Here is a 13,142-nt window from a genome sequence, read left to right on the forward strand (position 1 = left end):
GGGCTTTACACGTCAACGTGACGCTCAAAGCTGCGGCCGCCACCCGCAATCACGTCTAAAGTGAAATGATGCAAACGTGTTAACGCATTAACAGGTTGTTTTACGGTGTAATAGCCGATGTGAAAGCAGTGCCATTTGAGTGCATCGACCGGGCAGTTTTTCAAAATGGCTGTTGTGTGTATTTGAAAGTTGAAGTATAGAGGTACACGACAAAGTCAACATATATATAGTGACGCATTAAAGGTTTTTGAGCTCCCAGTAGAGGTTTAGATCAACTCGTGCGAGCATTCGACATCGAAAAACCCCACAGTTTTCGTCGAATGACGTCAACGCCGAGCTTTTTTTATTCGTGCTTCGCGCTGAGGGTTTAGCGCTGATATCCACAACAACAAATATTTTATGGGTTCGACACGCCGAAGCTATATATACCGCTTGACTGTGAGGCGCGCCGTAGTTGGGGGCTCCAGAATAATAGTGTGCGCCGATAACTCGACACACGGGCTGTTTCGTCTTTCGTGAACTTCACCAGAAAAATGGCTGCCGCGACCGAAATCGAACCTGCGACAGCTTGTACATACCACCAGAAAAGTTATAGAGTGGCTGTTCAAGAGAATTAGACATCTAGCGCAGCGGGTTTCAACCATGAGTGTGTCGGGAACCCTTCCCGGCTTGTAAAAGTGATAAGGGACCTCACGATGAACTATGTTGATTCGCGTCACAATTTCCAAGAATTTGCACTTGCTGCTATTGTCTCCAACATACTTATTAATGCCCGCCTTTATGCTGACTTTTATGCTGACGTGTGTGGTATTGCCAAACAATGTGGTCTTGCAAATGTAATAGTCACCCTAACACATACAAGCTGCCTTGTGTGCGTGCGTGGGAGTGTGCGCGTGCGTGCGTGCGTGCGTGCGTGCATGCGTGTGTGTGTGTGCGCGTGCGTGTGCGTGCGTGTGTGTGTGTAAAAAGCCAACGTTAAACCATCGGCTACGCTACACTTGCAAAATGCTTGAAAAATTTTGCGATAATTTTCAAATTTTGCAAATGCTTGTGAGAATGCGTGCAAAAAAACGGGGTCGATCCTTCTTTCATAGAAATCGGTAAAACACCAAAGTGACATGTGCTTTCACAGGAGCATTTGAATGTTTATTGTGCATCGGTATGAACTTGCACATCGTTATTTATATTTCGTCGGTACGGCACCGTTAGACGCATCAACATTAGACACTGGATTACACTCGCCGGAGGATTGCGTAAATTCGATTAATACCCAATGGAGCTCGCAAACCATGCAAACGAAACCGAACGGGTTGTCAGGGGATCGTTTGGTGAAGTCACAGCACGCTAGAGTGAACGCAGCATGATTTGTGGGTTGGAAGCAGTCTTGAGGGTGTGCTTGGCGAGCGGCGTCCTGCTGGCGGGTCGCTTAGGCAAAGGTGCTACCACATTGGTCCTTCTCCGTGGCGTGTGCGCCAGACGCTTGCATTGACGAGCTGAGCTTGTGGAACACGGCGGCGGCATTTCTCAACCTGAGCGGCGTTCCACATAGGCGGTGGACGGATAAACGCAGCAGCTTCAGCTGCTATATGCTGCCCTATTGAGGCGTCAACTATCGGCGCTCATTAGCGTCATAACGCATTCCTTCGCTTCACCTCTTTCAGAAGGCAGCGCCATCTGAATGCAAAAGTTAGAGGGAAGGACATAAGGCGCGGCCGTACCGCTACCCGGGCATGACTTCATGGCTCAGTCGGTAGCGCGTTAAACCCCTCCCGTTGCGGCCAGAGTGATCGTGGACTCGAAACATAGCGCCGCCGCTCCAATGCAACTTTTTCTGGTGATGTCATTTCCGTGACGGATATGACGTCGCTGAGGTTTGTGTACCCCGGCATAAAACACTTTTGTGTTAAAATTTCTCCCACAAAATCCGGGTTGTGAAGGGCAAAAGTTACAATTTACGGAGCATCATCGTTTTCACCGTTGACGTGCTGAATTTGCCTGAGCCTTCACTTTCCCCCCCCAGGATCTCGTGGCCTCTCGGTTTAATAGTGTTTCACTCACTCGTTCACTTTCGTAGGACCTTGCAGATTGTTCGCTCCCCTCGCCGAGTAAAGTCTTCTCTCTTTCGAGAAATATTACTGACTTCACGTTAGTGATCCAGAAGACTAGTTGAATCTTTGGAGGGATGCGGTTGTCACAGAGCAGACGTCGACAGGCAGATACTTGGTCGATTTCTCGAATACTTTAATGCCTTGGAGATATGCGGCAACAGTTACGGCGGCATCATGAACGAACAAAAGAGCTGTCGTACGAAAGTATTCGGGTCATATTCGATGTTCTGCACAACATGCCAAAGAATCACTTTTCAAAGGTTGGCGCCATACGTCGCCTTTTTAAATGGGGAAGGGGGGGGGGGGGGGCGGTTAAAAATGAAGCAATACAAAAAGTTGCCCAGAACGAATGCCTTATATATCTCGTCCCTAGGTCAGTGGCGTAACTAGGGTGGGGCAGGGAAGTACAAGTGCCCCGACGCCCCTTGGGAGGGGGCGCCCAGCCGAGTCCGCCCAACATGTGCCCGAGAGAAAAAATTTCAGCAGGGCGGCGCAGCCGCAAAAGTCGCTATATAAAAGAGTGCTAGTTTGGCCTGTCGGTACGACATTGTAACCAAAGAATAACGGTGAAGTCGACAATGACAAAGAGAGGGGGGATACACACGGGACCCTATGCCAGGTGACACACATCGGTCGCTAGCGCCCTGCGCATCCTCCGCACAGCGCCCCGTGTGTGTCCTCCTCTCTTCGTTCTTGTCTTCTTCAGCGCTATCCTTTTGTTACAACCTCGCTGTTCAAGTAGTTAAACTGCTCTCCTTGTCGTGAAGCGCCTCATCTATATGCGTGAATACCTAGGTACGCCCGGATCAAGGAGCCCAGGAGGCAACCCCAGATGATATCCCTGCAGTTTGCGTGCGTGCGTGCTGCATGCATGTGTTTTCATCCGTTCTCGTTTGTATTCCAGCAGCGGGTGGGGAGGGGGGGGGGAGGGGGAGGGGAGTGCTTAAAATTAGCGCCCTTATATTTCGATTAACACTTTACAGGAATACAGGATAAAGTTCAAATATTTTTCTAGTCTGAATCAACCTAAATTTAGGTTGCCCTGCTATCATAACCCCTAAAACCGGCAGCTCGCGACTGAAGAAGTTCGCTGTGATATAGTAGCCATTTTCAAGTGATGGGGTTTTTCCACGCTTCCCCACGAAAAATGCTAGGTTCTTTGGAGGTCGTGCGGAAAACGTTCGAGATGAGCCTCAACAAAACATTTAGCCGGCTTTCAGAAGCCCACGGAGAACCAACTCGAGTCAATAAGTTGTGAGTGCTTGGTTTTTAGATTTTTTTGTAGTTAGTTCATGCTTTTTTCTTTCGTTTTCGTAAAAAATTGTTAGCGTGATCTTTCACCAATGTACCACCAGCAGTGCCGTCCCTGGCACAGTGCTTTCACCCATGTCAGATTTACCCACGTACAATAAACTCTCGCCTCTCTGTAAAACCCCTGTTTGCAGTTATTCTTCGCGCCATGAGGGAGCGACTTTGACGTCGGTAAATTTCAGATTTTCTTGGTGACCCTCCAGAGCATCGACTAATATGCAGATTTGAAGCATGTAATAAATAATCTTGAGCAATACATTTCATGGTAATGCAGAAAAAAACGATAAGAACTGTTCACATGCTTCCTCGGTCGTTCTCCTCCGTACGTGGTTGTGCGTAATTTATAAGCTTCGTTTATTTTGTGTCAAGCAGGCAACAGGTTACCGGCAAGGTCAATTTCTTTTTAACAATGTGGACTTCTGTTGTATAGTACGATGTATGGATGTGCTAAGGCGGCTATAGTCCACTGCAGTGAACAATTAGTAAAGAAACCGCTCCTTTGCTTGCCCAAAACAACCAGATGGCCTATTTTTGCACATAAATGATGATGATGACAATAATAATAATAATAATAATAATAATAATACCATATTTTCCCGCGTATAACCCGCACCAAAAATGCAAAAATTTCATGGGTGAAGTAGAGATGCGGATTATATGCGAGGCATTTCCTTTGGTACAGCTTCACCGCAATGCACGTAGGGATGTGATGCCCCTGCAGCAGTAATACCGACTAAGCCACTGCTATCCCATTGACAGTGGTTATTTCGCACACACTGCTCAACAATATACCGACCTGAAAAAAATGTACGCGGCAAGTCATCTAGTTACGTAATCAGCTAGGTAAGTTTTTTGCATAAACATGTGTGTAATGTTGCTCGAGTAGTAGATTTGGTCCATCCTCTTATGTCTAAAATATGCGGGCAATACGCGGGGATATATATTTTTTTATTCGTTGAAGGAAAGCGAAGGGGGGGGGGGGAGTGAGGGTTATATGCAGGGGCAGGTTATACGAGCGAAAATACGGCAATAATAATAATAATAACTATCATTACCGTCATGAGGGGCGTGAAAATATATGTGCCATGGGCGCCGTCCTATATACTTTGGCCACTTCCTTAGGAGATGCTGCGGCAAATAGCGCTCACCAGCAAGGTTGCCCCAGCCGTCACCTGCGTAGTTGGCGCGCATTTCAGCGCGCCGCAGTTCGTGGCGCCATCTGTTGCGACGCCTTCAAATCTCGGAAACCAAAAGCGAAAGCGCCTCCAACACGTGTTCAAGCGGCACCGTCTGCGCTTAAAAGCAGCTGCCAGATGAGAGCACTGGGAAACGGGCCCAGTGCCGTCGAGGGAGCCCGAGACCGAGTCGCCAGCCCCGCAAAGCCACCAGCGTCGTTCATTAGATAAACATGAGTGGCAGGAAATAAGTTGCGGAGGGAAAAACCGAGGGCAGCAGAAAACAGGCGATGATCGCGTTCGTAGTCGGCGCTCGGTTATGATAGTGGTTTCGCCCCGACACTGCGGAGAAGCCCGCCGCCGGTGAAGTTTACCTGCCGGGCAATTCGGAGCGGCTTGAGAGCGTCCAGATTTGTGGTGCGACTGCAACGAAGAGCTTCAACATGAAGATACAGAACCCCCTGATCCGAGAATTTATCAGCGAGTTCATCGGAACGATGGTGCTCATTGTGAGTACTGTTATTTTCACGACGTTTCAATGCAGCTTCAAAGGGCAGAACAACTGTCTTCACCTGTAGATCACTGCAAGAGTACCCATACTACTTTAACTCGCTTCCAAGCTTCACTGCCCTTACTCTCAGCAATTATGCTGTGATAATTCAACAGTTGTTGTATGTAGTGCTCATAAGACAGCAGGTTAAGCCGGAACGTCAGCAGTTTTAGACGCGGTTGTCGAAATAAACACTGCGCTATGTAGTTGTCCGGAGTCTCTAACCAGAATGAAGCAAGCTTTAAAAAAAAAATACATCGATTGTTGGCGCGGCCTTTGGGTTAGACTTCGAACTTTCCTGAAGGCAACATTCAAAAATTCCGCGCGCACGATTTTATATATATCATATCGCGGTTCATTTCCCTTTCAGTGCGTAAATGTTTGATTATTTTGATAGATTGTAAATTGCTGTTCGGTAATATTTTTCGTACTGCACGCATTGCTTCGGATGCTCAGAAATATTATATACTATACCACATCGACGTAGCCAGAAGTTTATTACTGAATGATTCTTCAGCCGCGCGCCAACATTCACATACATACCGTAAGCTGCAACGCGTGTGGTAGGAAGTGCGGCAGTGTCAGACGCCTGAGGTGTACCGAAACTATTCAGTTTTTTTTTTTTGTGCATTACGCAAGTGCTTTACCATTTCTGTAAGCTATTCGGAAACGCCTTAGTACTTTGCAATGATGATCAGTATCTGTTCGCATCGAAAAACAGCACGCTGGATGACATATCGGAGGATACAAACACTTATTGCTATTGAACGTGTCGTGAGAAACGCAGCTAGCGCCACCAAACGTGGTTTATCGACGCAAGCTGTTTTAGCCAGTTTCCCATAACCCGCCTCTTTTTTCATGTTCCTTTCGACGTACTAATACAAACGTCGGTTTAAGTTAGAGTTCAATTAATTCTGGCCAAAGTAATTGTTCGGGCTTATTTTACTTTTCTGTTAGTGTCTAGTTCCCGTTCAACATTTTGTTTGGACACTGATGTCAAACTTGCTGCATGCATGAGCTCCTCGGACATTAGAGCAGACTTTGGTATTGCGTATCGTTGAAAATTCGGGCTCGATCAGACCCGGGGTGCTGGAAATTTCGCTTCAACAGTCACGGAATAAATCGAATATTTGACTCGTTGTGTCCTTAACTCAGAAGCATCTCTTCCCTGGGTGGCCGATGACTGCGAGAACGCCGAAGCTTCTGAGTACTAGAATTTTTTGCTCCTACAACTTTAGGTGTTACATGCTTCAACATTTTCTTGTCCAACTGTAACATATTAGGCAGGGTCGTTTTGTGTGCTGTACTCCAGTCCATCAAGATAAGTTTTCATTCTTGTAACGTATCAAAACAACACCAGAAACCCACCGCCGCATTGTTTGTTGTCGAAACTCCAGCCCGCTACCGTTTTGCCTCACCCATGCGAATATCCCAAGGTTCCCTAATAGAGGGAATATTGTGCACCGTCTAATAGGGCCGCTTTCCGTCGCTCTGCTGAGCACCTCGCAGGAAAGAATTGCGCTACAGACGCGTTTGCTGCAAATTCCGCACGGACAAAAGTATGTCTGGCTGTGCGTTGTGCGATGCGGAGTGTATACTTTAAACGAAACCGAGGGCAACGCTGGCACTCACATATCGAGCCCTTCGACCCGAAGGTGTTTTGGCGATCCGCCCCTTGGGATTCGGGGCTAGAGCCTCAAGGTCAATTGAAGGGCGGGACGGCATTTATAAATGACAGCTGACTCCCACCGCCGCTGTCAGTGCCAAGTTGCCCTGCCTCGACGCCCCACAAAACCTCCCTCCTCTGCCCAGGCACACTCGCAAGCCGCACACAAACACGTGCGCACCCGCTCGCTCCCTCGGAAGGGCGAGAGAGCAAAACGGGCAAGGTGCAAGCACGGGCAAGTGCAAAAAGAAGACCAAACCTAAAATAGACAGCATTGCGGAACCTCACTATTTAAAAAATTAACATCAGTTTTCACCCCCCCCCCCTCCATTTTTTTAACACCTATTGTTACCACATTTTTTAAAACATTGCATCGACGTGCAGTTTCTTCCCCATGACCGTGTTTTTAGGGGCGTAGCCAAGGTTGTCAAGGGGGGGGGGGGGGGGGTTGTTAGAACACCCCTCGATATTTTTTGAGTACCACATCGCTCCCTTCCCCTTCATTTCGCTCTTTTTTTTTTTGCCTAGGATGTATATTTACACACGGAATCGATACACTGTATAATGTACAAAGAAAACTAAGAAGGTTGTCGGTTTATTCAACCCAAAAAATGACTTAGATCTTTTTGGCACTGACAATTCTCTTTTTCCTTTCTTTCTTTCTTTCTTTCTTTCTTTCTTTCTTTCTTTCTTTCTTTCTTTCTTCCTTTCTATTGGAGCCCCCGCAAATATTTTTGGCTATGCCACTGCGTGGATCGACCCCTGATACCCTTTTCCCTTACAATCTCCTCAACGGTGCTGACGACAGCTACGGTCTGGTTTAGAACAAAAGCGACCCGCATGAATAAGTGGGACAGCGTTTTTCTCTCTTTTTTCTAAATAGTATTCTCAGACTAAGTCCCATGGTCATCGCACGACAACTAATCGCCTCCAGATAAGCCACTGTCTTCGCCCCTCCACCTCCGAAGTTCGTAATCTCTTCCCCTTTTTGCTACCTGTCTTCCCCCGCCGACTGGCGCTTGATGAACTTGACCCCGTCGATAAACAGGCTGCAGAAGAATGGGTGCAACACCGGAGTGTGCTTTCGTCATCTCCACGCGCAGATCGATAGACGGTCGCGCCCGGATGGGCGTGCCTGAAAGGTGGCGGTGACGAGAAGTCGCGGACCGTTATTCTCGCATTAGGCCATGTTTTCCTTTATCGGTATCTGATTGGGCCACTTACGGCTCCCTTTGTCCTCTTCGATTGCACCTGATTGCTGCTGCCCATTCTGCGCACTTGCGGCGGAGTAAAGAAAAATATCTTCGTGCGGCAGTGGAATTCTGCTAAACGTCTCCAATTCTGCATTTACCTTTATCTGAAAAGATACAATGGCTCTATAATTGCCCTAGATGATAGAGTTCTACGAAGAATAAGCAGCGAGGCTGTCTGCAGTATCGATCGGCCTCGACAAGCCGCGGTAGATTAGTGGCTAAGACTATGGGCTGCTGAGAGGTGGGTTCGATCACGGCCGCTGCGGCTGTTTTTCTGACGGAGGCAAAAAATGAAAACGCCGATGTGTCGAGGCCTCGTCGCACGTTGAAGATGCCCACGTGGTCGAAATTAATCCAGAGCCCTCCACTACGGCGCGCCTTTTAGCTTACGTGCAGATCCGACTTTGTTAAACCCCCCAGGATTTGAATTTTTTCGACCGACTTCACTGTGTCCACGCCGTGCGAAGAAACTTCCGCTTAATGAGAGGAGTCATGGTGATTGCTTAGCTCGGTGGTTCGTCGAAAAATAGTTGCGAGAAAAATGGCTGTTTTACAAACGGGGGGAATGGAGAACTAGGTGATACACGCCCCTCGGGCATGACGTTTAGGCAACAAAAGTTCAATATTCCCGCTCACAGCGCTTTGTTCGCCATACGGAAACAAGTTTAATTGGCCTGCTCTATAGTGAAGATGTCAATAGTGCCGTAACGTTTATGAAGAGAAGCCGTAACACAAAAACAAAAACGCTATTTTTGAGGGATCGTAAACGAAACCGCGAAAGGTTATATTATTTTTCGCTGCGGAGCAAAACGGAAAACTGGGCTTTACGGTTTCCAGTTTCGTCATATTATTAGTGTAGATTCCAGACCTCCCCACGAAATTCTCACCCAAGGCGCTAAGTGTTTCCACCTTAGCCCGTGTGCCTTAGGCTATGTTCAGACTACCGACGCAAAAGCCATGCAGTGATCTATGAACGCAAAAAAAAAAAAAAAATCCCGGCATGTCACGCAGTTCGGTTGGCTGAGACGTGAAATGACGTCATTATTTAAAGTTATTACGACAGTTGTGGCAACATTCTGAACCCGGCCTTAAAGTCACGGGAAGGACATACAACACAGAGGAACTCAATATACAACCGCTGTGCTTTAGTCGAAACGGTGCAATAACAGAATAACGAACATGCCAAGTTTAAAGTTAACCGCACATAATTATGTTCCTGGATTAGATAAATGCAGATATTTGTGCGACAGCTATAGAATTTGAAGATACTTTGGAGGCGGTACCTGATACCCTGATACCTAGCGCAGAACTATAGCTGTGCGCTTAGGTTTATGAGGGCAAAGGTATCCATGTCGTCAGGCACACTTGATGACTTGCTACTTTACTGATCTTGCGCCTAAGCGCTTGATGTCAGTCATACTCCTCCACATATACTCCTAAATAGCAGTGAGCCACAAGCGCCGGTGTCTTTGTTAGCATTAGTGCTTAATTCGGCAATATATCCCCTAGCATGCATTCGCAATTCGAACTTAACTATCCCTATTAGTCGCCGTGTGTGTTTTTTTTTTTTTAAGTTTCGGCCTTTGATGCTCGAAGATTACTTACTTTTCATGAATTATTTTTTGTGCGTGTGACTGAAGTTTGAAGTTTCTTCACCTGACCACAAAGCCGTGCGTGCTCATACAAAGGAAATTACAAACATATGGTGTGGAAAATGAGGAGAAAGCTGCGCAGATGCAGCTTGACAAAGCCCCACCTTCCAGTTTCCCCCTTCCAGTAGCGGTTTAAACGGTTATGAACTGTTTTCTCATTTTTACCTGAACCGGAACTGAACCGTTTAACTCAAATACCGACGTAAGAGCCAAAGCGAAGATCATTTCGTTCCCACACCCTTGCACTGGAAGTAATCACGAAAAGTGGCACAGGTGGGGGACTTCGGATTAACAACACCGACAGGTGGGGGGTGCCACGAAAGGCCGCAACTAATCCAGGGGTGGCATTCTCGCAACTGTCCCTTTTGAAAACGTCCCTTTCATCGTGACGTACTTCCGGTCAAGCAGTGGGCGTTGGCGTAGGTTTGTTGCGCTTGCGTTACGTCACTTCCGGTTGTTTGCTTTTAGCGAATCAGGGCTCACCAAAAGGGACACTTTTGAAAGAGACGCAAAAGGTACAAAAAGGTACAAAATACCGCCTTAGACCACTGGCCACAGAAGCCCGGGGCGCCTCGCTATTCATAAGCAGACGGCGTGGCATCGTTTTTTCGTCTGCAGCCGCAACAACTGGCAACAGGCGACATCCAAAAGTGTACGTGCAGGTCAGCACGTCGCACCGGACCGGGGTCCTGCCAAGAGCTGGCGCACGAGCAGCGGGCCCGCCGCAGGAATGGTGACGTCATCATCTGGCGATCGATGATGCTACGTCACGAGCGGCTGGCTGCGCGAGACGCCGCCGCCCACGTGGCTGATGGCGTGGGCAAGAGTTAACGGGACTCCGTTGCCATGGCGACCGGTGATGCGAGCTCCGCGGGAAGACGTCTTGATTGCGTTCGGGCCCGCAGGGTGCCGTTGGGGTAAACACGAGGAGCCGGTGTGGGTACTGGTTTCGCAATAAGCTAGCGGACGCGAACGGACAAAGCGCGAACGGCGGACAAAGGATGGGGGAATAGATTGGCGCACTCTTCCGAGGTCTGTGATAAAAAAGAAAAAGGAGGAAGGAACCAAGACTGCTGTTCCGAGCGCGCGACGTCGTACTTTTTGTTTGTGCATTTCGGATGCTAACTCAGAAGAAAGAAAAATACCGCAAGAAAAGAAAGAAAATGAGCCATTAAATCATAAAATCCAACTCGGCGCTCCGTGGAAAATTCGTTGCGTTTCTCGAAACGCCAGGACCCCTGACACAAAATTTGTCGCATGTAGAAGAACAGAAGTTTGTGTGCGTTCGGAGACTGGCGGTAGAAAAGTTGTGCTCACTCTGAAAACGAGAATGAGAAATACCCGAATCGTAGATTTAAATGAAAAAAAAAAAAAAAAAAAAAACTTGTATAACCAAAATTCACAACGTCGTAGTTAGTGCGCAACAGGAGTTTTCAACGCCCTTTAAATTTCGCGCACTGAAACGGTCAAAACGTAGCAAGTTGATAACATGGGTCATTTTTTTGCGGCAAGCCTTTACTATGGATGTGCTAGGAAAGTCACTATGACGGAATATTGTGGGGAGATATGCATGCGCCTTAATTCAACGTTCATTTTTCCTGTTTTTCAAGTAAGCATACAGTAAGTAAAATTTACTGCTAATTGGCAGCCGGAATATATGCACAACATACGACGCTGTAAGCTAGGGGTTCCGCGTTTTACAGCGAATTTCCTTAATGAGACCTTTTTACGATTTCTTTTTATTTTTTCTACCCTAAAGGGAAAAAGAAAGCATTGCGCCTGTTGCCAACGATGTTAGGGGGCGTAGTGGTATGATTGTCTCTTCCTGTAGAGGAGCTCGCCATGCACCAAAACGTCAGCAGATGACGTAGCTTAAGTCCATAAAATCATGACGTAGCAAAAAAAGGCCTGTCCGTCAAACGGACGCAGCCTACAAGTGTCTGTCTGTCTGCCAAACCATGACGTAGCCTACAAGTGATTGTCCGTCAAATCATGAGGTAGCCAAAAAGCGTCTGTCCGTCGCATCATGACGTAGCCTAAAAGTGCTTGTCCGACAAATCATGACGTAGCCAAGAAGTGCCTGTCCGCCACGTGACACCGCGGAACGCAGATAAAGATACGACCACAAGGACGTTTCAATGTGACTGTCTTAATAGGCGTCCATGATGGACGAGGGTGCTGATCAATGCAAATATTTGAAGGTGGACGTGGCGTAACAACAGGAAATGCAGAAATCATTATTAGCGCTACCGGAAGTGATTCGAATCTTGATTGTGGGAACATATTTTCTTCCGCTGACGTATAGTCACCCGTAACCGTAACCGTAACCCCTATCGACATTTGTTTTTACGAGCTTGGGCAATAAAATAATTGTGGTCCTTGCACTGTGACCTAATCAAAAATTTGCCCTCACTATAACGGAACTGTTAACCCCTTCTCCCAGGGTGAAGTGTTGTTCAAGTCGGTTTTATGGTTGCGGTGAACTTGTTTACGCGTTTCTCGCGGGGTGCCGGAATTCGGCCCGGTAATTAGCCCATCGCTAACAAGTTTATCCTGGAGCAGGCGGTGCAACGTGGCTGTGCATCAGAGAATGTCAATGTTGAATTGTTTCTCGTGGACTGTCCTCAGAGAGTTATATTATAGTCCGTGGTGTTACCCCAAGAGACTCAGTTTTCGTTTTCTTTCTTTCCCTCCGTTTTCCCCCCCGACGATCGAGTGTTCCGATTCTGGCTCCAACCCTTGCTTAGCAATACTGAGGACGGGTGGCTTAATTGGACCGTCCTTGTCGATGATTGAATTAACACGAGCAATTAAAACCGCACGGGACGAAACACTCCCGCTGCGAGCCTTGTGCCCCACAGACTGTACTGCGCAAGTGAAGTCACTCGCAATTAAAGGCCCGCAAATAGAACCTATTTCCCAACCACGCACACCAGCGGGTTACCGACATAGTGATGCCCAACTAAGTCGTTGCCCTACATAAGACAAGCCACATTGCTGAAGACACTACGCTCTTGCGGGCAGGCGAAATTGCTTGTTGGGGAGACCCCTAACCTGGAAGATCCAAAACGCAAAAAGTCGCAATTGAGAGCCATTCAAAAAGCGTGGATAGAGAATTCTGGAACTCTACTTTATCGCGACGGTGGGGCGTTCGGTAACGGTAACAGGATGCATTTGCCAAGAAGAGTGCTGTTTTACAAGAACTGGCCCGTCAAGACGCCCAAGACATCGCTTTTCGCATTTTTTTTCGTGAAACTAGTACTTAATGTGCACAGTTATTTGCCCACGTAAAGAAAAAAGTCACAGGAAACAATGCGTATATTTAACCCAGTGATAAACCGAGCGGGTTCTTTAACCTTATGCGTGTGTCGTTGCCCAAAAGGTTAACGTTAAAGACCTGCAAGGAATGCATATACATTGCTATGCG

At 47.5% G+C, this 13,142-nt stretch overlaps 1 protein-coding gene across 4 annotated transcripts in view; it reads left to right on the forward strand.

Moving 5' to 3' along the window:
- Positions 1 to 13,142, forward strand: part of LOC144169581 (aquaporin-9-like) — a 114,719-nt gene that overhangs the window by 30,841 nt on the left and 70,736 nt on the right. Inside the window, exon 1 of one of the 4 annotated variants that reach the window (XM_077698819.1) lies at positions 4,703 to 5,103. The exons of 1 other annotated variant lie outside the window; for it this stretch is intronic. In XM_077698819.1, coding sequence (XP_077554945.1) covers positions 5,038 to 5,103 — 66 coding nt within the window. In that variant the 5' untranslated portion in view covers positions 4,703 to 5,037. Of the gene's footprint in view, positions 1 to 4,702; positions 5,104 to 13,142 lie in introns of those variants that run through there. 2 more of the 4 variants (XM_077698821.1, XM_077698822.1) reach the window with 2 other exon arrangements.

The sequence above is a fragment of the Haemaphysalis longicornis genome, unplaced genomic scaffold (assembly GCF_048455015.1).
Source record: "Haemaphysalis longicornis isolate Haplotype H1 unplaced genomic scaffold, Haemaphysalis longicornis Haplotype H1 scaffold_2, whole genome shotgun sequence".
NCBI lineage: Eukaryota > Metazoa > Arthropoda > Arachnida > Ixodida > Ixodidae > Haemaphysalis > Haemaphysalis longicornis.